The sequence below is a fragment of the Zootoca vivipara genome, chromosome 5 (assembly GCF_963506605.1).
Source record: "Zootoca vivipara chromosome 5, rZooViv1.1, whole genome shotgun sequence".
Lineage (NCBI taxonomy): Eukaryota > Metazoa > Chordata > Lepidosauria > Squamata > Lacertidae > Zootoca > Zootoca vivipara.
Genome location: NC_083280.1, coordinates 44,971,700 through 44,997,472, shown reverse-complemented (window position 1 = coordinate 44,997,472; position 25,773 = coordinate 44,971,700). Strand labels below are relative to the sequence as shown.

At 41.7% G+C, this 25,773-nt stretch overlaps 1 protein-coding gene across 7 annotated transcripts in view; it reads right to left on the bottom strand.

Moving 5' to 3' along the window:
* Positions 1-24,838, bottom strand: part of WBP1L (WW domain binding protein 1 like) — a 56,924-nt gene extending 32,086 nt beyond the window's left edge. The window contains exon 1 of one of the 7 annotated variants that reach the window (XM_035133590.2): positions 24,678-24,838. In XM_035133590.2, the coding sequence (XP_034989481.1) occupies positions 24,678-24,701 (24 nt within the window). In that variant the 5' untranslated portion in view covers positions 24,702-24,838. The other 6 variants (XM_035133583.2, XM_035133584.2, XM_035133587.2 and 3 more) reach the window with 6 other exon arrangements.
* Between the last annotated feature and the right edge of the window lie 935 nt (positions 24,839-25,773).

Here is a 25,773-nt window from a genome sequence, read left to right as displayed (position 1 = left end):
TCCGAACTTAATTCGTTCCAGAGATCCGTTCTTAACTCGAAACCGTTCTTAACCTGAGACACGCTTTTGTTAATGGTGGCTCCCGCTCGCATTCTGGGGCAAAGTTCGCTACCAGGAGCATCTACTTTCTGGTTAGTGGAGCTCGTAACCTGAAGCGTTCGTAAGGAGGACGGTACGTAACACGAGGTTCCACTGTATGTGCTTTGAAGCCTCGAAGTATATGTTAAGGATAGACAATATGTTGAGGAGTTTAACAATAAAGAGTAGAGTGTTTTGAAAACCAAAGTATGAAAGCAATATTTTTATTGTAAACACCAAATTAAACATGTATTAACAATTTCTGCTAAAAATTAACCATGTGTGACTTATATGAATTGCATATTAATTCATGCTTATCAAAATAATAAAGTGTTGCTGACTCCCCCCCTTCCAGTAGCGACTAGACCAGGCATCCCCAAACTGCGGCCCTCCAGATGTTTTGGCCTACAACTCCCATGATCCCTAGCTAAGAGGACCAGTGGTCAGGGATGATGGGAATTGTAGTCCAAAACATTTGGAGGGCCGAAGTTTGGGGATGCCTGGACTAGACATTCTATTTTGGTGCCCACAACCCAGGTCCCAGAAGCCATTTAGTTCCTAGCTTTTTATCCCAGTTTCAAACACTGAGCAGAACACTTTCAATTGCAACTTTAAAAATAACTGCTTAATTGTCCAATAGTAACAAACTCAGGGGCCTAGCTGGATGATTGAGCTTCATAAATCATCAGATTTTAGCTGATCAATTTATATTTAACCAGAGTTCCCCAGATTTAGACATAATGGGCAAACAGATAGTAAGACCTAAAGTGGTACACAAGTGAAGAAGAGGAGGGGCTAGGAAGAAATGCTCTGCACTGAGCATTGTTGATAAAAAGACTGTTTGTTTGTTTGTTTGTTTGTTTGTTTGATTTATATACTGCCCTTTATCCAAAGATCACAGGGCAGTTTACAATATAAAAACACATAAATACATAATGTAGCAAACCAACAAACCATTTCACAGCAGGAGCACTTAAAAGCTAATGTTGATGGCCATATAGCCTGAACGCCATTACTCTAAAGCTGCAAAAGCTACAACAAAACAAATTTAATGCATAACTGTGCTGCTCAACATCTGCACTCCTCTTCCAGTTTAAAGAGGGATCACAGATTCCTGTGTATGAATGGGGACAGGACTGTGACAATGGATTCTGGCATCAAGGCATTCACCATTTCAAAAAGATGTCTCAGATAGGCCAGGAAGGGCAATTATCAGGTATTGTCAGGCATCTTGATTGACAGACTGGTAAATATGCTGAACATGAACTCTAAGCATGATATGATTTACATGTACAGTCAAACCTTGGTTTATGACTACCTTGGTGAGTGACCACTTCAGCGAGCGACCACCGCAGACCCGGAAGTGTTTACATCCGGGTTCTGCAGCGTCGGATGCGCAGACGCGATCTGCGCAGAAGTGCTCTATCGGCGCTTCGCGCATGCACAGAAGCGTGCCTTCAGCGAGAAACCGCTTCGGTGAGCAACCGCCTCCGCAGAACGGATTGCGGTCGCAAACCGAGGTACCACTGTACTCTACATCCATTTTTGTGACCGTGTGTTGTGTTTTTGTTGGGTGGCCGCTGTCCAAGCGTTTAAAAATTGTAACACGCTTCTGTTTGGGGTTCTTCTTCCTCTTCTCGTTTTAGAAAGGGGTACCTCTGTTTCAACAGACCAATAAAGATCAGGCTTCCTAGCTGCTTTGCTTTTTCTATGCTTGGTTGCAATCCTGATTCTTACCTCTGACCAACAAGAGGACTTTGGGAGGGATCGTGAGTCCCTTGAGCAAGGAGTGAACTTCCAAAAGTCTCCCCTGAGCTTTCTTATAACAACTTCAAACTTACAGTATTTTCTTCATTATTATTATGTTTAGTTAAATTTCACAAGCATCTACTTGTTAATGATGAACTTTAGAAAATTTTGCCCAAGACAAATATCAGGAAAGAAAAAAGTATACAGTAGCTGCTTTAAAGATAATAAGCAGCCTAAGGTGTATCTTGTGAACTATTTCTGGGCCTATGCTTTACTGTAGTTATTTGATCTAGTCATACTGAAATAAGATCCTATTGTTTACAGCTCTAAAACAGCTTCAGAAATCAGTTTTATTTCTAACATATGCACTAAACTGGCAGATATGTAGCTAAATCAGCACAGGGAGCTTATTACATTTACATAGCAGTTTCCAAACAGCTCTATTCTATTAGTTCAAGTAGACAGCAAGGAATAAGGCAAGTACTCAGACTGGCCCTGTGAACCACAGACAGGAGCAAACAGTAAGCAACTAAGCAGGAACAAAGAGGAAAATCAAGTGAAACAAAGAAAAGGTAAGCAAACTGGTTTCAGAAATTGGATTGCCTCCTTTGTGGCTTCCTACATCAGTAAATAAAGCTTTCACAAAGCTAACATAACTGAAGCCCAGAAGGTACCCAAATTTCCTTTACGGAAATATACATGGATCTGAAAGATTTCTAAAGACACGTAGCCATCTTTTGCTGACGTAATTCCAACAAGGTCAATTGGTTCAATTTCAACATTTTTTTGGAGGCTTAACATGAAAACTCCCCAAACTGATGCCCTTAAATTGGCAGCCCACAACTTTCCTCTTCTCCAATAGAACTATAACCATAACCGAATCTTAAGTTTTATTTAGCACTTTACATATAACCTAAATTTATTCTGTCCGCTTCAAGTAAGCAGAGCAGTCAGTGGCAAAAGGTCATTGCGCCAGAGGTAGTTCTTGTCTCAATTCTTGAATAGCATTATGTAAGCCCAAATAAAAAAGATTTGGTTTTTAAAAATAAACTAGGTACAGTAGCTACAAACAAAACAGCTGTTTTTCACTTTTTAGAGTGCTTTTTGGAAAGTAAAACTGACAACACTCACCATCAAAAAAATAAAAGTAAGAGAGAAAACTTTAATGCTCACATACTGTACCTGCAATACCTCCAAACTTAATCTGCTACACTTATTTGCCTAATAACATAGGCTAGGTGATGTGTACAAGTAATCAGATGTTGTTCCTGGAACAAATGGCTCCTGGACTAAGATGATTCAAATTTGGTAGAAGCCGGCTACAGCCCACCAGGGAGCAGCTTTACTCTTTCCAGGGTATGTATGTTGGTTAGTAGTAATAAAATTATGAGTACTTTAAAACTCCAGCACAGACACCACAAAATCAGAAACGGGTTTAAAAAGCATGTGCACCGTTAGCTCTGACAGTTTCTGATTAGAAGCTGTTGACTTTCTTGTTTACTCTAAACCAGAACTTAGCCAAACACAAACAGGAAACACAAATCAGCTTTAAACCCCTAAAAGTCCTTAAAGCACACAAAAACCAAAAGTGAAAGCCATAAAATAGAGTGAAGGGGGGGGGGGACACGGACAATTTTTTTGCTTCAAATAATATGAATAAAGTTTCTTCCCTTTATCTGCAGCATTATTCAATGTTAAGTAAAATAGATTTGTTTTCCCCCTAGCATAAACACAGCAGAGGAAGACAAAAGATCACATTGGATTTTACTTGAGTGGCTCACTTCACAAGGCAAGCAGAGCTGATTTTCTTTCTTCTCTTTTAAGCCAACAAAATCTCACATTCTCCACCCTAGCTAGTAAAAAAACAAACAAACCAGAAACAAGTTACCTGCCGCAGGCCCAAAAGGAAAGGCATTCTGCATTCTCATAATCCACGCTAGGGGCTTAAACAAAGGAATTTCTAGAATCCCACAATAATAATTTCCTCATCTGTAATGGACAGGCTGCATCCGCAATCCTGTTTAAACCAGGGCTTCCTTGGCTGGGAATGTTAAGTAAACAGGGTCCCAGGACATAGAATGCACTCACTCAGCTTCTCTCTCTCTCTCCCCTCCCTGTGACCAATCTCAAAAGCAGCAGAGCCTCCGTAGGCGTTTGCCAAGGGGGAAGTGACATCAGTAGCAGCACTGCAAGAGGGGGGAAAAGCTTCAGGCAGCTGCTGATTAACAACTCAAAGAGGCCTACTGCATAGAAGAAAATGCACAGTAGTTAGCAAACAGAAAGCACTTACACCGGAAACCTGGTATTTACGGACTACTGTACTGTACTATGGTTGTTCAATGCTCTAAAAAAATTGTAAGATAAACTTTTAGTTATATTCAATTATATTAGAAAAGTATTAATTGAACAAACAACAGGCTAAATTCAAGCTAATTTTTCACCCTCTTCCAGTCTGAATTAACTCTGGTTTTCTGGACAATTTGAGCAAAAGTGTCTTTAACTGTAGCTCCTGCATTGCACTGGCAAATGTCTTTGGAAACAGTCATTTTTAAAGGCCATTTGGAATATAGTAGGGTATCCTGCCATTTTAAAGGGGGAAATGTGTGTGTGTGTGTATTCATTATTTGGTGATCACTCATAGCCAAGTAAGATTGTCTTAGAGTCCATAGGTTTTTTTATACACTATATAAAAAAAAATGATGGTTAGGTTGGCTATTGCATTCAGGTTTAGCAAAATGCATCCCAGATATATCTTCCATTTTAGAAACTGCCATTCATGTCCCAGTGACCTCAGTGTTCTGTGTGGGTCCAACTTTAATAATTTGTCTGGAAATCAGCTGGTACAGAATGCCTCAATTTGTTTATGAGCTGTTGAGAACAGTTTTGAAACATCTTCATTGACTGCCAGTTTGTTTCCAAGCCTAATGCAAAGTGCTGGTTTTGACTTTCAAATCTCCACATTGCCCAAGCCTTGGCTCTCTTGGGACACACATTCTCTCTCTCCGACAACAGACACCTCCACTAGATTCTCACATCTGCTGGCCAGGCTCCACTCAGTTTCATAGGCAGCTCTCTTGCAATGCTCATTCAATACAGTAATAAACTTGTCAGAATTTGTGTATCTTCTTTTACTCTTTTTTGAAAGGTAATTTGGAATGTCCAAATACGGTACCTTCCCCATACAAAGGAGAGGTAAAGGGAATCCCAATATTGCTGTCCAGAAGCATAAACAGGTGGTTCAAAAGGAGATTCTACGCCTAGGCCTTAGAGCTCTTCTCAGGTTTCATGCCAGTGGTAGCTAGTTTCTCAAAAACTGTTTGTCTTCTTGTAAGCAATAGAGTACAGCGGTACAGCAAGTTCCAAAGTAATAGAGATGATATGAAAGAAAGTGATCTAAATTTAACTTTTGCTATACCTCTACTTTAAAAGTTCAGGAATCTTTTTTGTGCTTCTCTTAAATCAGCAGCTGTTCTCGCCTGTCACATGTCAGCCTAGAAGCCTCACCACTCCCCCATGTCGGGACACATTGCATACATATTTACCAGACTGGGAAGTTTCTTTCTGTTTGTTTGTTTGTCTATTGCAGATCTCTTTAAAAATCAATAGTTCTACAAAGTTGCAAAAAAATGTTGCATAAGAACTCCAATAAGTTCATCTACCATTAAAAAAAAAGTGGTCTCCTGAAAGTTGCTGGAAATTCAGTTACACAGCTTAGTCAATACTGAAAAGGGGAAGAAAACTTATTCCAAAGCACATCCCAGTGCTGATGTCTTAATGATGGTTTAAGGCTCCCTCCTTCTCTCACAAATCTCTTCATCCACTCTGTGCCCTCCAATTTCTCACCCTTCTTTTCCATTGTCTTTTTATTACTCTGCATCTCCCCCCTCCCCCCAAAAAAACATTATCTCTATGCCTCCCTGCTGAGTACAGAGGCAACAGTAACAAAGCTTTCCTTCTTTTACCACTTCACATACAAAGACATATGAAGGTAGAAAGGTATTTTTTACTGAGTAAAATCATTGCTCCATCTAGCTTTGTATGATCTGGGGTTCCCAACCTTTTTAGGCATGAAGGCACATTTGGAAATCTTAGAAACTGCAATGGGCACCACGAATGCACCCATTTCACAGGTGAAACACAACGATGCTCAAAACCCGTATGAAAAGCAGGGGAAAGACCTACATATACCCCAAAACAAACTAAACACAAAACAAAAAGAAAAGGTTACACCCCCTTCCAATCAAACATTCCCTCAAAACCAACAACACCCTGAGAAACAACCTCAGCTAACTTTGTTTTAATTGGAAAGGGTAGGGAGGTGCATGAAAAGCTCAGGTATGGGGGAATCTAGCACTGACTGTAAACTTAAAACACATTTCGTTAAGTACTGGTATTTCTGCACAAAGGAGACAAGAGACAGAAGGCATAATGCTACATAACTGGACTGTCAGCAATAGATGTTTTGCTCAAAGTACTAGGACAAGACAAATATACAAAATGCACAGTATATGCGTACTATCTCTGTCTTTTCTTGTTGGGCTACAGTCATCCTTTATGGTTAGCCATGGAATAGGCTACATTCCTTTATACTAGGAACTTGTGTGCAATTCATGGGCTCATTATAATCCCAGCACAGAGCAAGAATGTGGACAGACAGAACAGTGGGCGGCCAGGTAGACATGCTGCTGCTGAAAGCCACAAACTCACTCAACTCACATGATGAGCGCACACACACCACTGTAGTCCATGTCTGGGCAGTAATGAGACAGAAACAGGAAAGCATAGCTTTAATAATTCCTAGCTCTTCCAAAATGGTTACTTGCCAATTGCAGCTCTAACTTCACTCATTGGCTAGAACCTTGTAAGGTGGCGACTATGAACCAGGTTCGCTCATTTCACAGAAAGGGGGGTGGTTTCACATTTTGGCTTATATACTGTAGTTTGATCTACAGCACGTAAGAACTTTTAAAGTTTTTTTTTAATGGCAGCTAAGAGTCTAGAACCCCTAACAACTTTGCCCCAACCCCAAAGAAACACCACCCGACCCTTCCTACCCATCTGTCAGCAGCTCTGGGCCCAGTGGCACTTCACTGTTGCTTTATGGAGCTGGTGGGGTTTTTTTGTTTGCCAAAGTGATCCTTTTTGAACTCCAATGAGAAACCCAGTTGCCTCAGCCTTATCTGTTCAGAGCCTTTCTAATTACACTCACAGCAACAACAAAAAAGGGGGAGAGGGAGGAACAGTTACTGCACAATAGGGCATGATTTTTATTCTCCCTTGCATCTTCACTATGAAAATTCCCACAGTGTTTGAAATGCACCCATGGTGAGGGAACACAGGATCAGGACAATGTACATAAGAGAGAACGAGATAAAGGCTGGAGTTTGCTTACAATAAAAGGCAAAGGTCAAAGTGAAGACTGCCTGCTTGCCTTTGGGCAGAATACTACAAGCACATTTTTCTATCATTTCTCTCAGATCATATTCCCCCCCCCTTCTCTTCTTTTTCCTGTCTGAAGGGAAAGCGGGGAAAATGCTGAACATAGAAAAATGATGATCAGAGTGGTTGGAGCAAGGAAGCAAACACAGACTAATATGATTTGCTGTGTTCCAAGTTGTATATTCCATGCCCAGCCACTGTCACCTCTTTGTTGGCAGCTGTTTGTGCCTCCAATAAGCCGCTAGGGATCAGTGACAGGAGATTCACTGCTTGTTCCTCTGACTTGTTCTTGAAAGAGTAGATGCATATCGGAATTGAGAACATAACGCTGGTAAGCGCGCACGCACGCACGCGCACGCACACACACACAAAAAAACCACTCCAAAACGAAGGTAGTTTTTAAAAACTTTAAGCATAATATGTTAGCATGCATGACCAGAAAACAAGTAAGTTTGTTTGCAACTTAGTGCTAGATCTGAGTTGGGTTGGGTGCAAGGGGGAAATTTAGGTAGATTGACTTTGCTGCAACCTGAGAGATGTTCTGATTGGAAAATTTTAAGGTGGAAATGCAAACCGGCACTACTGCAGGCTTGCAGAAGGGTTAACAGAGGATTTGGGCTTCATTGCAGGGTTGTAGTAAACTGCTCTCTGCCAGAGCTGCCAATTTTTACGAAGTTTAAAAAGGAAGAAAATACATGTTTTCACATGAAATAAGAACTGAATTAAAAAGAACAGGAATCCCCATCTTCATTACTACATGTTTTTGGAAAGTTCAGCTCAAGCTCAGCTCACCTTGTGCTCCCCCCTCAGTCGCTGCACTCCAAACACTGACTAGCTCCGCCCACAGCTAGTCAACTGACTCACCAGAAGCCCCACCCCTCACTTCCAAGGTCACCTACAGGTCACCTTGTCCTCTTATGTTTTATTCGTCTTCTTTGGCGATCACTGGTAGCCGAGACACGGTTTTAACAATGAGTCTGTAAGTGACTGTGGAGGCCAATTCTGGATCCACACGTCCTTCAACAGTGGGGGCATTGGTTTTGGGGCGGGAGGTGCCTTCCTCTTACCACGTTTTCCCCTTGCATTCTGAGTTCGAGTGTCTTCAAAGCTGTAAAGACTGTTCTCCAATTCCTCTTAGTATCGCTAGTAAACAAGAGCTGAATTGAAGGGGGGGATTTAGCAAATGTTTTTGCTGCCCTCTACTTTTGAGAGAGGTTTTTTTTAAGCATGTGAGACTGAGGTACTGTATTGCTTCCTATTCTAGAATCTAGAGGACTGTGAAAAGAAAGGAAGTATTCACACATAGAAGCACACTGTGATGTACATAAGAATTCACATTCAAGCATATCTAAATGCACATCTCTGCCAACCACCCATTCAGGTTTGACTGACACTAGAGTGAGAGCAATAATGCTTTATTTACCTCCAAGGATACCACAGGGACACTTAAATCCAATTTGTTTTATGATGTTATCCCATTCACTATGTGATCTTCAATTGGCTGGGATCACGTAATAAAGTTTTTTTTTAATGTACCCAATAACAGGTGATTGGGACAGTAAATTTATAAGCATTTTTTTCTGAAGTTCTTAATGCAGGCGTGGCAAACTTTTTCAGCCTTAGGGCAGCATTTCCAAACTGGCAACCTTCTCAGGTGGTGGGGCCATTGGCAAAACTGGGCAGAACGTATGTGACTCTTCCTTTGTACAGGAGGCTATATTCTAACCATATTCTAGTGGATTTTACCTTCACAAACACCTCCCCACTTGCATCTCTATCCTCCTATCAGACAAACAAGAAACATAGTCTCAGTTCAATTTTGGTTAGCCCACAGTGCTCAAGAAGGGTCCAGAATAGGGTTTGTGGCCTAGGAGAGTCCTAGGGGCTGGATAGGCATGTCTGGAGGACCATATTTGACTCCCAGGCCTGACCCTCCTAACCTGTGTACTGCATGTAGGAAACATTTTTGATCCCTCAGGATAAATATGAAAGGCAAAAAACTGAGTTCTAGTGTCTACTATGATAGGATTGCCATATGTCCGGATTTAGGGGGTTAAAAATATCTGTCTGGGTTTGTTTGTTTTTAGAATATGTAAAAATGTCTGGGTGGTTTTTTGTGCCCTGGAAGCAGCAGCAGCTCAGAGTGGCCACTTTCCTTTCCTGCCAGCAGCGGGGGTCGGCTCTCCCCAGTGCCCTCAGATGTTGCTCTCTTTTTCTCTCATGCGCCAGCTCCTGCAGTCCCTCCCCCGCCTCCGGCAACCCTAAGGGAGGGGGCGAGCTATGGAGATGCGCAATGAGGGGGGTGCACCAATGGTGTGTGTGTGTGTCTCCAGGTTTTTGCTCTTTGGAATATGGCGACCCTATACTATGAATTCACAAAATTATGGGTGTTCAGTACAAAGCACTGTGGACATACTTATCTGCTGCATAATGTATGCATCATTCATTGAACATATTTCTCTAGTGCACTTGACTTTTTAAAAACTGTTCAAATATTGTTTTACCGTTGTTTCAGAAAATGTTATGGTTCAAGTTTGGACAATCACTAGAAGAGAGTTTTGTAGCTTTGGGACAGCCACTGAACACAATTCCCTACATGTCACACAATTCCCTATATGCCATTGCTGCTTAAACTAGAAATACATGGCCCAGAGAGGAAGGCACACACAGCAAGGAGGAAACATGACCTTCAAAGTACACAGGACCCAAGCCTTGAGATCAAAGCCAATGGGAACTGACCAAACCTTTCTGTAATGTTCTCTTGTGATATACAAACCATTATAAAGTTGTCCCTATCTGCTTATTTAGTGGTCAACCAGCTTGTCAATGCTCTACCAGGCTCAAATTTACAAAAATAACTTTTATTTCCTTAACTACAGGTAACTTACTAGATAGCTATTAAATCACTGAAGTTCCAAAGTCCCTCACCTGAACAGAGTGCAACAGAAGGCATATTAGCCGTGAACAGAGACAATGTCCTGGGTATTCATATTCAGCTAATTACCGTACATGTCCAAGATGCATGGCAAAGATTTTGCAAGAGTGGTATCAGCAAGTGTATTCCTCAGCTGTGAGGAATTTAAAAAGTAGCAAGTCATGGATGGTTTCCAATATTTTGCATCTGTGAGTGTGAAGAAGTGATAGTCTGATATAGTCCAGACCACTACCTTTTTATCAGCCAGCTGTCCCAAGAGAGAACATTAACACCCTTTGATCCACTGCTCTGCAATCATTAAGCTTTTAAATAAATGCATAAAATGCCAACATTATCACCACCAGTAAAATGCCCTTCTGAAGATCAGGGCCATGCATATATACATGCAATCTTGCCTACTTTGTTTTTACAAAATCTAAGGCAAGAAGCCAACAGCTGCTTTCACCAGGAAAAACTCATTCACCCTCATATTAATCACTGTGTACATAGATAGCAAAACATATTTTAACAATTAAAACCACATTAACTAATATTTGTACACTTCAAACCATTTTACTTGCCATCTTTCACAGATATAATACTACAACTATTACTCCAAACTAGCAAAAACGTCAAAGCTATCATTCATTCATTCAAAATAAAAAAATTCCTTCAGTAGCACCTTAAAGACCAACTAAGTTTATATTTTGGTATGAGCTTTCGTGTGCATGCACACTTCTTCAGATACACTTCTTCAGATATTCATTCATTTCACTATTATTCCACTAATTCTCTTCCTAATAAACCTTCATTCTTAAGACACATACATATCACATTTTCAACTTAGCAATTCGACTTTTGCAGTACAAACTGGCATCTAGTATTCAAGCAGCCCTCAGTTCTCCCCAGGGGTGCCAACTTGAATAAAATATTGGGGGGGGTAGGTAAACCCCGTCCTGCATAACTAATCACACGATGCAGTGCACACACTCTATTTGAATGGCAATGGTCATAAGCTTTGGGGGCCCCCAGCCCCCTCAAATATTTTAGGAGGGGGCTGAAGCCCCCAAAGCCCCTAGGAGTAGTTGGCTCCTATGATTCTCCCCATCATTTCCTCTGTATTTATTTTATTAAAATATTCATAAAATATACCACTATTCATTTTTTTAAAAAGCAGTGGTTTACAACAGTCATACATAAAACCATATAAAATTATAAAAGCAGAGATCAAGTAATAATTATGGAAAGATGTATTCTTAATTTCCTGCATAGGCCAGATAAAATAGAAAAGTTTTCAGCAGGTGTTTAAAGGTTGAAACAGAAGGTGCCTTCTGAATTTCTACTGGCAGAGTATTTCGCAGGAATTCCATAGTAAACTCAATTATTCTAATATGGATCCTTATGTAAGCAAAATGGCACCACACCCACAAAAGAGAGTTATCAGCATGCTCAAAGAAACACCAAGATTTTTCAGGAAGATTTATATAAGCAAATATCCCAAGGTAGAAGTCCAGTGCACTTTCACATTGTGAACAAGCATTATAAGTGTACCCATCAGAAGGTTTTGTACCATATAATGTAAGTGATTGAGGCTATATTTTGCTTTCACCACAACCACATCCCAAAGCACAGCAACTTACTTTTCTCCATAAGAGTGAAAGGCATACATTCACTGCTCTAAGAGAAATAAAAGAAGTACACCCAGACAACAACAATTGTCATAGTGGCTAAACTGGCTCTTTCTTTCCAACAATACCAGTCAATAAACACCAAGCTTGCTCCATCCTTCATAGCTCATCTCAAATTCCAGTAATATTTACACAACATACTTCCACATCAATATGCAATTGATCTGACAAATCACAGCTGTAAACAACTCAGTTTTTTGGTATCTAATATTCAGCTAACAAGTAGTACCTTCAAGAAGTGAAACCAAACCATGTGCATCTCATAGCTCAGCAGGATGGAAGTAAACATACAGTACTTGTTACCTGAAAAATTTAGATCCGCCCTTTTATTTCACAACATCAGATTTGCCAGGAGGGAGGAATGACCAGGCAGACAGAGAACAGTCAGAATTTCCATGAGTGGGCAGATGTCATTTGATCCTCCCATATAAGAGAACTCCATGTTCATGTTTACAATTTCATTACAGATTCCCCGCATAACTAGCCAGGAGTGAGAAACATGGCCAGAAGTACCCTTTGCCACTTTCTTCCGGTAAAGAATAGAAGCGGATTCAGACTGCAACAGAGAGGCAAATATGATTCTATGGTTCTATATACTGTACTGTATTTTTCTGTGTATAAGACTGTTTTTTTCTTATACATGGGGCCATCTCCCCCCATTTTCTTAAATCTGAGTCCCCCAAAAGAGGGGGCATCTTATACATGGAAGCGTCTTATAGACGGAAAAATACGGTACTTGGAGAACATCAACTACGTTGGACTGGTCATGTTGTGCGGATGCCTGATGATCGTCTTCCAAAGCAACTACTCTATTCCGAACTTAAAAATTGAAAGTGTAATGCTGGTGGTCAACAAAAGAGGTTTAAAGACTGTCTCAAGGCAAATCTAAAAAAATGTAGTATAAACACTGACAACTGGGAAACACTGGCCTGTGAGCGCTCCAGTTGGAGAACAGCCTTTACCAAAGGTGTCATGGGCTTTGAAGAAACTCGATCTCAGGACGCAAGGGAGAAACGTGCTAAGAGGAAGGCACGCTTGGCAAATCCACACCGTGATCAGCTCCCACCTGGAAACCAATGTCCCCACTGAGGAAGGACGTGTGGATCCAGAATTGGCCTCCACAGTCACTTACAGACCCATTGTTAAAACCGTGTTTATGGAAGACAATCTTACTCGGCTACGAGTGATCGCCAAAGAAGAAGAAGACTTGGCAAATATAATTAAATCAGAGATCATTTGTTACTAGTGTATTTCAGCCCGTTCAATAACGGGCTCTAGATAATCCTGGGGTTCGGAGAAGCGCTTGCGCAGCGCTTCTCCGAACCCTGGGACCTGTCATTGCTGTCGGCGGCAAGGGGACAGGAACGGAGGAGGAGAAAGCGCTGCTTTCTCCTCCTCCGTTCCTCTCCCGCAGCCGCCGACAGCAAGGAGACCTCCCAGGGTTCGGAGAAGCGCTTGCGCAGCGCTTCTCCGAACCCTGGGACCTGTCATTGCTGTCGGCGGCAGGGGGACAGGAACGGAGGAGGAGAAAGCGCTGCTTTCTCCTCCTCCGTTCCTCTCCTGCAGCCGCCGACAGGAAGCAGACATCCCAGAGTTCGGAGAAGCACTTGCACAGCGCTTCTCTGAACCCTGGGACCTGTCCTTGCTGTCGGCGGCAGGGGGACAGGAACGAAGGAGGAGAAAGCGCTGCTTTCTCCTCCTCCGTTCCTCTCCCGCAGCCGCCGACAGGAAGCAGACATCCCACGGTTCGGAGAAGCGCTTGTGCAGCGCTTCTCCGAACCCTGGGACCCGTCCTTGCTGTCGGCGGCAGGGGGACAGGAACGGAGGAGCGCTTTCTCCTCCTTCCTTCCTCTCCCCCAGCCGCCGACAGGAAGGACGCGTGCACTCTCCCCCCCGCCTCCTCCAACCGCCGCTCCTCTCACGGGCCAGGGAGGGTTGTGAGGAGGCCTTCGCCGGCCTCCACCCTCGCTTCCCTGACGTGCCCTGCAGTGAGGCAGTGTCCGGCGGGAGCGGCGGTTGGAGGAGGCAGGGGGGGGGAGAGTGCGCGCGCGCAGTCTCTGCTGTCCAATCCCTGTATCCCTGGGGCACATGCGCAGTACCCCAGGGACACACGGGACAACTGGACGCAGGGACACAGGGACATTATTATATAGGATAGGTATCCCAGGATTCTATTGAACAGCATAAAGATTAGATACTTCACAAGTGAGGGCAAGTGGTGGAATAAGAGTACGGATTGTTCAGCACTTTAATAATCACAGCAAGTACAAAGGACATGTCATTCCCAACTGTAAGCTGCAAGGATTTGCACTTGACTCCTTACTCAATCTCTTAACAAAATGTTAAGCAATTTGCAATGCACATGCATAGTTTGTACGTATTTCCTTTACCTTAGGAAAAAGCATGGGACTGCATGACATCCTCTCCCTGCTCTTTTCCTACCCTGCACAATGTAAATAGGAGAGGCCATCAAGGCATGCAGAGACAGTTAATATCCGCATGGGTTTTGCTGCCTTTCTTCCAAGACTTTCTTTTTACTACTGTACCTTTAAGAATGCAGTGTCAGTTTCACCATTTCTTCTAATAACATCCTATTCATTTTGGTCACCTCTTTCGTAGCTGGTTATTAAAAATGAGAGGTTAAGGTAGTCAAACCACTTTTCTATTATGACACCACTTGAGAACCTGCAGCCCTCCAGGTGTTTTTGGACTACAACTTCCATCATCCCTGACCACTGGGCCATGCTGGCTAGGGTAGATGGGAGTTGGCTGTCCAATACCTGGAGAGCCATAGGTTTCCCAGTGCTGTTTTAGGAAGAAAACTTGTTCTTAATAGAAAGCAACAAAATTAGGGTTGCCATATTTCAAAAAGTGAAAATCTGGACAGAAAAGTTGTTGACACTGCCGACATGGGCTGCCATACACCTGAAATTTCCCATACATTTAGCTGTACTGCTTGCGGCTGCAGTATTCCAGATATGTCTGGAAAATTCTGGACATATGGCAACCCTAGTCAAAATGAACAGCAAATAATCAAAATGCTTTCCCCCTCCCCTGTCCCAACTTGTTTAGCTATAGCAATTTGTCTTGGGCCTTAAAAATGTCCAGAATGAAGATAAAAACAGCTTGATGAGGTTGTGTCAGTCCAACATAAATACTGTACAAATATAACACTATCAGTTTAAGTAAACTTGCTCTCATTCCGTGGCCTAATTTAACCTGTTGGTTTAAAGCAAGCATAGGCAAACTTGGCCCTCCAGATGTTTTGGAACTACAACTCCCATGATCCCTGACCACTGGCCCTGTTAGCTAGGGATCATGGGAGTTGTAGTTCCAAAACATCTGGCGAGCCAAGGTTGCCTATGCCTGGTTTAAAGTCTCTCTCTCTTTTATAATTGTAGAACCTGATGAGCTAAGAAATTTATCTTTCTGATGGGCCTTCAGGATCAGGTTACACATGAGCTGCTGTGAGGAAAAAGATTTTTCACTCTTGATTTTATTACTACTTTATGCAAGACATACCACATGCTGTCCAATCGCTGACCATACAAATTAGATCTTAAAAGCACTGTGGGATGCTTATTTTTGTTTACAGTAGAGCACTATGTCCCTGGGACCCTTCCAGACATGTAAAAGTTCTCTCTCTATAAAATTAAGCTTGCTACACTGAAGTATATAGAGCATACCGGTATCTGCTAAGGGGTGTCTACACCACAAAATCAATCTACTGTACCTTCAAATCTGTTTAAATTGCCATGACTGCTAGCCAAAGAATCCTGAGAACTTGAGTTTTGTGAACAGGACAGGAGTCTTTAGCAAAGAAATCCTGCACTAATAATAATAATAATATCTTTATTGTCATTGTACAACCTGTGTACAATGAAATAAAACAAGCCTCCCTCCCCCCCCCAACACTCAATCTCTTATCAAACAACACACCACCTCACAAGTTTTACTGTTTCTCAGTCTAGAAGAACTCAGAAGCAAACTTTTCACAATTCAGTGTGCCTTCAAGTGACCTCTATTTCATCCAGATCAAGACTGTTTAAGCAAGGCAAAGTACAAGGCCAGTAGACCTGTACTCTGTACTTTGTACATCGGGGCCTTGCTTCAAACCACAGTTACGCTCATGTCTTGGGGAAATCAAACTGAAACAGCTGTTGCCATATGAAAAACTGAAAAACACTCATTTATCTTGCATATTAGTAAAATGAAACAGAACAGATTTCTTAACACTAGAGCTTGAACAGTCTTATTCCAAGCTTCAATTCTCTCAGCCAGGGAGTCTAGAAAACTCTGTTTCTACAATTCATAAGGTTGTATGTACAGAATCTTGCAAATTACTTCGTTTTACACCCCACCCTTCAATATGTCCTCAAATTCTTTCCCACAGATCCCTGACCTTCTACAACATACCAACTTCCCTTCTACAATACTGTATACCAAATCCAAATCTTTCTCCTAATCCCAGACCAAATTGTAAATTCTGAACAAGCCCCAAATTGTACAAGCAAAATGGATAATCCAAATGAAGCAAGTCTGTCTAGAGTTTGAGACCGTGAGGCACAGAATTACAGAACTCCTGATCTCAGCAGCCCTACAGCAACAACAACCAGTAATACTGGCATTTAATCTCAATCTATGATCAAAGAGAATAAAGCACTGAGACACTATGGACTAAACATAAAAACACTTTAGTCACATTCCAGAACAGCAAAATATTAATACAGACCTGTTGTAGTAAACATTATGGATGATTTCAAATCCACTGTTCACATGAATCAAGTCTTTTGTAATGCTGCTATAAAATCATGAGAGATGCCCCATTACTCCAGAATGGGAGAGTATATACTGTAAAAATAAATTGAGCATTTTCCAATACAGTAAATATAATTCTGCAAATACATATGGTGAAAGAGATAAACAATGTGGTGATATCTATTACTCCAGGACCCATATACATTATGGGAACATTCTGCAATATAAGACACAGCAGCATGATTACCATCTCAGCATTCTTATTTTTTTATGTCAGTTGATACTACATGAACCAATGTCTGCAGCACATAAACTCATTTGAGCATCCAAGTTTGGTATTGGGTCGAACTGGTTTTGCAGGCTTTCACAGCACACTCTTGAAAAAGTTGAAAGTAAGTCCCAGAAGCATGACCAGCTGCAAGTGTCTTTACATTTGAGTGATTGTCACAGACAAATACTGGAGAGTGCGCATGAGAAATAGCACAATCTAACTGTAGAGCATGTATGAAACTATTAAACACACACACACACACACCAGACTTTCCTTAAAGGACAATAAACATACCTGCACTTATGCAGCTTTTTTTTTTAAAAAAAGTGAAAATTTTCCTTTGGCATGAAGCTACTTGCAATACTATATGGATAATTTCAACACCATACCTGTATTGATTTGTTTGGGAGTAACTAGTCACTAGAAGAAACTTTCTAAGAGGAAGCAAACAGGCCTTTCCCCATGCCTTCGTTTTCTTCCCTTTTTGTCCATTAAACAACTTGTTCAGTTTTCAAACTACTAATGCTGGACTAGGATTAGTGCCACAATAGGAATAAAGATGGTGTGCCTAGAATCCACTCAAGCCCCTTTGGTATCAGGGCAAAGACTTTTCCGTATCTTATATTAATAAATGATAATATACCATCCTTCATCCGAAGATCTCAGGGCGGTTAACAAGATAAAAATACAATATAGAAAAACAAAATAAATAGATATAACAGAAACAAAACAATAACCCTCTGATCCCACAACATTTAAAAGGCCTGGCTGTGATACCGTGTCTTGTCAATCTACTGATTTTATTGGGATGAAATCAACATCAGATTATTCTGATCGTTCCCAATCAGTGCAAGCTTTCTGCCTGCCAGGTGGAATGATTCCCTCTCTCTGCATGCTGTTCTGGGAGTTTTCCTGAACCAGATTTGGGAGATGGAGGGAGGCACATGGAAGGAGGAGAGCCCTCTTGTATTAAAGGGAGCCCTTGCACTGACTTCCACTTATACACCAGATGGACAGTTGCTTTTCATTCTCATAGGATTTGTTAGCTGCACTGAGAACAGCAACACTGAAGGGTACAGTGGTACCTCCGGTTACAAACTTAACTCGTTCCAGAGGTCCGTTCTTAAGTCGAAACCGTTCTTAACATGAGGCGCCTTTTGCTAATGGCGCCTCCCGCCAGCGCGCGACTTCTGCTAGCATCCCGGGGCAAAATTCGCAACCGGGAGCATCTACTTCCAGGTAAGCAGAGCTCGTAACCAGAAGCGTTCTCAAGGAGGACAGTACGTGTCGTAACAAAAGGTTCCACTGTATAATTTTCTTCAGTAAATGGCGGCTAGTCTCATTGCTTCTCAGAAAGCAACTTCTAATAAATAGCTGGGAAAGAAACCGGCATATGATTCCCCAACATCAGACAAAACTACTACATTCAGCATTCAGTTTGAGGTAAGAATGCCACCTGCTGGTTCCTGGTGCTTCAAGATTGACTTGTTTTGACCCTGCTTTGGCTCACAAGATGAGGCATGATCAAAAGAACTGGGAACTATTGCTGCTAGTCAAAGGGAGGATTATCTTGGCTGGAATGCAGGCTTACATAAAAGTTAAAATGTTGAATTCTTAGCTACTGATAACAGCTTATCAGAAAACCACATTAGTTATAGGTGAATTAACTCCAACACAAAATGTCTGGAGAGATATCAAGAGAAAGGGGAATACCCAGTTAACACTAATGCTTTATTTTACAAGTATGAGAGAAAAACATAAAGGCATTTAGTTTTTGCAAAATCATACTACAAGGAAACAGGTAAAGATGGACTCAGCCAAAATGTCATGGAACTGCCACATACAGAACTCCTAATAAGTTTTGAAATTAGTGCCCCAGAGCTTTCATCAACCCTACATGCAAGAATGCAAAAGCAGACAGAAGAAGATGCTATAGTCACAAACTTAAATGAACTTCTATGACTTAATTTGAAAGATTTTCAAGTCTCTTACTTTGTCTTACTCACCATGAGATCTTACTATGCACTGAACATGTTTGATGAGCTCTGCTCCTCCATGCCAAATTGCTCTTAGAAAGCTGCAGAAAGGGGCCAAAGTTTCACATACATCTGGCACATCCACCAAGAGTTCATGGCAACTGCCGCTGGTCAGCACATGCACACTACAACAAAGGTACCGGTAGTTGCTACTAGGCTAGAGCTCAAGTTTCCATATTAGAACATCAGTTGTCCTCCCAAGCCATTCCTGAGGAAGTAGCACTCAGTCAGTACTATGAATTGCTGCCACACTGCAATCCAGTCTTATTGAGGTTATGGAAAGTTGTGTTTTACATGCTCCTCTTTTCTCCAAGAAACACATTAAAGAGCATATTTTCTTCCATCGCCACATCCAGCATGGAACATAGTTTTGTGGTGTTACCCACTATAAAATCCCAATCTACATGCATTCCTTTTCCCACTCCTATTACAATGTTTTTTGTCAATACTTTACCAACATATCCCAAACTTTTTTTCTGTTTACAAATTCATAGTCAGATAATTATTACAAACATATAACTTCTTTCTACCTCTTTAGAACTGTATGAAATCAGTAGTTTCCTCTGCATTGTTCTAATATCAACCACAGCTGAAGCATTCCTTCTGAATCCAGCTTACGCTACTCGCAACACTTATTGCCTTACTAAAGTCTTATTTATTGCAATACTAAGGTCATCTACTTAAACTGCACCGACCTCCATAAAAAGGAACATGGAGAAAAAGGCAAATAAATTTGAATCAAATCTAACATGTGTTGCTCTTTGTGCTTGCAGATTTGCACTTCCAGATAATCTAAAGAGTCTGACCACTGTACATCTCCACATCAAATAGACAACTGCAGTTTCCATTACAATGGCAAAACCATGTTCAGAAAGTATCAAAAGTTGAACTACAGTAGATTCTGGCTCTTTAGAATGAATGTGAAGTAGTCTCTTTCAACAGTATATTCTATGAGGCTTGAAACCCTGCAGTTGACGTGTTTAAGCACCATTTGAAAATTATCTTTAACCAGGTTTTTTATCTGAAATCTGTTTTACATTGGGGTACAGTGCACACACCACTTTTTAGCACTGTACAATGTAATGATTTTACAGTTATGTTTAATTTACATGCTTATTTTAATGATTTACTACATAAAGGCACCTTCTGCTCCAGATTGGAAGAAGGGTTGGGTACAAAAATATCGAAATAATAATAACTATTATTATTACAAATGAAATTTCAGTTCCAGCATGTGAAATTTAGCTACATGCACAAACAAGAACAATCTCTATGCCTCCCCAGGGCCTTTGCTTCTCTGTCCACACCTTTTATTTATCTATCTAATCAAATTTATATACTGCTTAATTGTATATGGAACCTCCAACCAATTTACAAAAAATATACATTTTGTTGTTTTTTGTTCTGTTTTCTGGTATATTTATTTGTGTTTTTAACAGTGTTGTAAGTCAGTTAGAGACTTTTGGGTAACAAGTGACTAACATCTAAAAGAAAAAGAAAAATAATTTATTATTAATAATAATAATAATAAAACTCAAAGTTAAGAACAAGTTTAAAGAATCTGAAAATGAGTAAAATCAGCAGTTAAAATTATACATTATAAGCTAAAATTACAGGCTTAAATACAGGTTAATTTCACCTGTCTGGCTAGACTTCCCTAAACAGGAGAGTTTTTAGCACATGCTGAAAAGAATACAGTGAAGGTGTCTGCCTAATGTCAATGGACAGGTAATTCCAGAGTGCAAGAGCTGCCACACTAAAAGATCAATTATTTACAAGCGTAGAACAAACATAATGTGGCACTTGCAAAAGTACAGGTTCCATGGATTGAAGTGGCTGAGTGTATGGTGTAAGGATGTCCTTCAAGTAAACTGGCCTCAAGCTGTTAAAGTTTCCTACCAACAACACAGAACTCCTGTTTCTCTCCCATCCATTCATCCTTCATCACATACCTCAATGGAAGCTCTACCTGCTGCACCCCCACCATATTGCTGCCTCTAGGAATATGTCCCCACTTTGGCTCTCCAGCTTCCTACACCCTCCAACTATACTGACTTGAGCTTTGTTCCCAAATTGTTCCCAAATTGTTAGCAACAGGACAGACCCCAGCCTAAGTCCTGTGTGAATGTTTTTCAAGGCACTTCTCTCACAAAAGTTATAGTGTTTGGCAGTGGGCTGCCTCTCTTCCCCCTTTGCATATGTTTTACCGCATCATAACAAACATCAAAGAGCGATTATTCAGGACAGGCAGTTTTCATCCTGTTACCTAGAACCTACTGTATGTATTTCATCCAAAAGACTCAAGGCTCTGAACATTCCCCTCTAAGCTAAGTTCCAACAAACTAAAACAGCAATTCAAAACAAGAACTTACATGTTGGTAAGACTCTACAAATGTGATTGTAGAATGTGAGCTTATGCAAAGGCCTGCGTTACTTTTCATTTTTATACAGTATTTAGCGATTTTAGGTGCTTTGTAAATAATAAAACAACATGGCAGGTGTCTGTGCTCAAGTACTGTAATGCTATGACACGCAGCAAAGGTGTTAAACACCTGTTTCAGTGTATCTGATGAAGTGTGCATGCACACGAAAGCTGATACCAAAATAAAAACTTAGTTGGTCTTTAAGGTGCTACTGAAGGAATTTTTTTTTACCTAAAACAAAGAACCTCAAATATCTAACTGGTCAAGAATAACAAGAGAAAAAAAAACCCTGCAATCATCCTTCCTAGAAACTGCCCTAACAGCCCTCCTCTCTGTATCCCTCATATAGCATCTAGGACAATCTCTCCAGGAATACCTTGGGGTCCTTCATTACTTCCAGAATATAGCCTCTCATGGGAATCTGTTCCACTGTCAAACAGCTCTTACTGCCAGAAATTTCTTCCTGATGTTTAGTCAGAGACTCCCTTTATTATAAATTGAATCCATTGGTTTGAATCCCACCCACCCCCCACCCCGAGCAGAAGAAAACAAGCTTGCTCCATCTGACATATGTTAGCCCTTTAGATATTTGAAGATGGCTATCACATATCCTCTCAGTCTCCTCTTTACCAGGTTGAACATACCCAACTTCCTCAACCATTCCTAAGGCTTGGCTTTCAGACCCTTTATCACCTTGGCTGCCCTCCTATGCAGACATTGCAGCTTGTCAATATCTTTCTTATCAATTGTGGTGCCCAGAACTGGACACAGCATTTCAGGTGTGGTCTGACCAAAGCAGACTAGAGCCAGACTATTACTTCCCTTGATCAGGACATACATATAAACTTTCCACATACTTTAGCAAAATCTGTAAGATTTGTAATGCCCCAAAAGTTTATGGCATAAACTATTTGTTCACTGAAACTGAAAAGATAGAATGGTAAAAGCATGTTCAAGCAAATTTAAACCCAGTATGTTTATGCAAATACAGGAAGTCAGCACAAAAAGAAAACACATATACAACATTCCCATATGATGAAATTACTGGTAACAACATTAACAAAAGCAAATGAAGCTGAACATGCCTTGCTCCTATGACCATCAATCCCCTTACCTCTTTGATATGGTAAAGATTACAATTCAGCTCCTCCATAAGAGAATTGCCTTCCAAAATCCATATACAAAATAAATGCCTCTTTCACAAAACCACCTCCCTGTTTCAGATTTTTGAACTCTCTCTAATAATGCCAATCCCTTCTTCTCCTCCTTTTCCAAAAAAAGTTCCACTCTTTCCCAGAGATATGTTTGCAAAAAAGAGCACTCTGTGGTATCTTCAAAACCAGTTTATTACAAGTGAAAATAAACACTACATATGAAAACAAAAAAACAAAAGGGTAAAAGAAACTACTTCAGCAAGTAACATGCAAAAAACCCAAATTCCTAAAGTGGGGAAAAACATAAACTGCATTTAGCAGAATATAGGAGGAGAAACACTAAAACAGTATTTGAGATAAATTACCCTTTGTGCGATAATCATTTATTTTGACCACGAGAGAGCACTCATTAAAAATTTGGACACTCATTATGTAGCCTCTAATTCTGTGTCCTAGACTTTAAGTTTAGCGACCTTAAGGTCAGAGATAAAATGCCTAGGGAGAACACAATGTTCGCCCACTAGTTTCTGTAGGTTTCCATTTACAAAGTTTGAGTTGCATCCATTCATTCTTCCGGGAAAAAACTATCCTGTTTGGCTTACATACTTGTTACATCTGATGAAAACTCTTATCTATGGCAAGTTTGACTGCTGTTTTAAAAGATGCCACTATATATTTGGCTGCCACACATGTGAACAGTTAGCATTCTGGAATTAGGACTGCTTCACACATGACACTTTTCTTACTCAGGACCACTTTTCATGCCATACTTTATACTCAACCACACAGAATACACACCACCTTAAGGACACTGTCTATTAGCTGCAGGTTAGCCCTTCAAAATACAGTAAACGGTAAGATCAGCTGAATACGGACTGAGCCTTGCACCCTATAGTGGCAAGCAATGCTATCTATGCCTGTACATCCTTCACAAGAGAGGCTGTGTGTGTGTTGTATATACAGTACATGTATGTGAACCAAAGTGCAAAACCTCCACATGATATAAACAGCCCACAGAGTGCCAGAGGGTGAACCCTAGTTGCACTTGTACACTCAGGGAAACAAATGTATGAAATCAGGAATGACAACTTAACACGCACATTTCGTTTTGCCCAGGAGAGGCTTAATGTGCCAGACATTTTCTACTGCGAGAAGCACAACATCCCAAGTATTACACACTTTGCCACAGCAAATGACCCCACCAGCCTTTCCAACACGAGTGCTCCTTCATCTCCCTCAAGCCCTCCGTTTTGCGCTCCCTTCGCCTCGCGGGCCTTTCTGAGCAGCTGACCCCGGACCTACCCTCAAGCCCTCCCGCAGCGGAGGCAGAGGCCTCTCTGCAGCTCCTTCCGCAACCCCCTTTGGGCTTCCACGCCCTGCCCTTCACTCGCCTCACCTCAGAGGCCCGAACCCCGGAGTCCTCCCTCCCCACCCTTTGGCCCCTCCTCCTCGCCCCTTCCTTCCTACCTGCGCGGGCTCCACGCTGGCCGGGAGCCCCTCGGGCAAGGCCTGGAAGAGGAGCAGAGCCATTGCACCGAGGAGCCTCCTCTCCATCCCCCCACCCCACCCCCCGCTCCCCAGCTCACTTCACCCGGCGACTGTGGAGTCTGACCCGTGAACTGCTGTACCCCGGGAGGCTTACCCCGCCCACGGCATGCTCCCCATTGGGCAGGAGGAGGGCCTTCTTTTCTTTCATTGGGCGCCTCCGCTGCTCTTTAAAAGACCGCCGCAGAAGCAGAAGACATGAGGCGTAGGTTCCGCCCTCTTGGGCGTCGGCCAATGAAAGGAGCCGCGAGGCGGCCATGTTAAGTGTGGCGGAAACTGTTGGGCAAAGCGAGAGAATCCGCCAACTACCGGTATCAAATACATTTAAAGGGGCAGCAGATTGAAAGCTGAGCAGAGGAGCGCGCAGGGTCCTTTTGGGGGGGTTCGGCCTCCCGCCACCGCGGCGGGATCTTTTGATAGGTCCAGGACCATCAGACATATTGGCATTACAGTATTAGTAAAGGATAGGCAAGATTAAAAAGGCAGTTGCTCTAACTAGAGTAAGATGCTCATTCACACGCCCAACATGAATCCTTGTTCTGCTTCTCAGCACACGCTGCACAGCTCCCACAGCCGACTCCATTCAATTCACTTCCTGAATCTCCATGACCCAAACACTCACCCAAGCATCTTCCGTCCCTTCCATTGCCGGTGACAATCACAGCATTTCTTGGTTGGAGAGAATGCAGGCTGTCTTTATGCGCCCTGTGTCTCAATGCACCTGCCTCTGAAGCAACCTTGGTTTTTGGCAAGAGAGGCCTCCAGTGACTGAGGAGGTGCAGAAAGGAGAGGGAAAGGCGGGTCAGGCCGAGAGCATGAGCCATCCAGCGTTCCTTTCAGGAAAGCACGGGGCCACTGATCACCATGCCAGGAAGCTGAGGGACAGCTCTGCCAGTGGCTCAGCTCACCACCCAAAATGTAGTGGCCATTCTGAATGGTTTGAAGGAACGAAAACTAACCTATTCAGCAGAAACGGGATCATCTGAACGCACAGCCAACTGTGCATTCAAATAAGCTCAGGACTCTAGGAGGCAACAAAAGATAAGATCCAATTCATTCAACTGCTTAAGTGGGCCTTTTCTGACATCTACGTTAGCCTTCAGTGCCATGCTGTACCATTCATATGCTCACAATACTTTTTTTTTTAGTATGGCAGTTGCTCACATACACTGATATGAAAATGCATTCTCTTGCTGTTTGTACTGAGACAAAGGTACAGTACAGTATGTATGAACTAGCTGTCCTAGAAATTCACAACAACAGATCTAACCCTTAACTTCCCCCTCCAAACAGTGGTTCATTTAGGTAATTTTAGGCATTAGACAATGGTCTCACATGAGGGCAGGGGAGGCTCTTTAGATGTAATATGTATTACTGCACTTACTTCAAATGGTATTGTGTCCTCCCCATTAAATGGTAATGAGCATTATGGAGCACATCTTCCCATGCCATGTATATAACCCCCTCCCTCCTTGTTGGTGCTTTCAGTCAGTTAGCCAAGACCTGTTTATTCCGACAGTCTTTTTTTAATGAAGTTTTTTTTTATTGTTGTTAACCGTCAGCCCCATCTCATTTGTAACTGATTTGTACAGCTTTTATGAAATTGGAATCTTTATATGCTAATATCCACTTTGAGCTGTGTATTCACATGAGAACATCATTAAGAAGAGCTCATCTGTATGAGGCCAAAAGCCCATTTAGTCTAATATTTTTGTTCT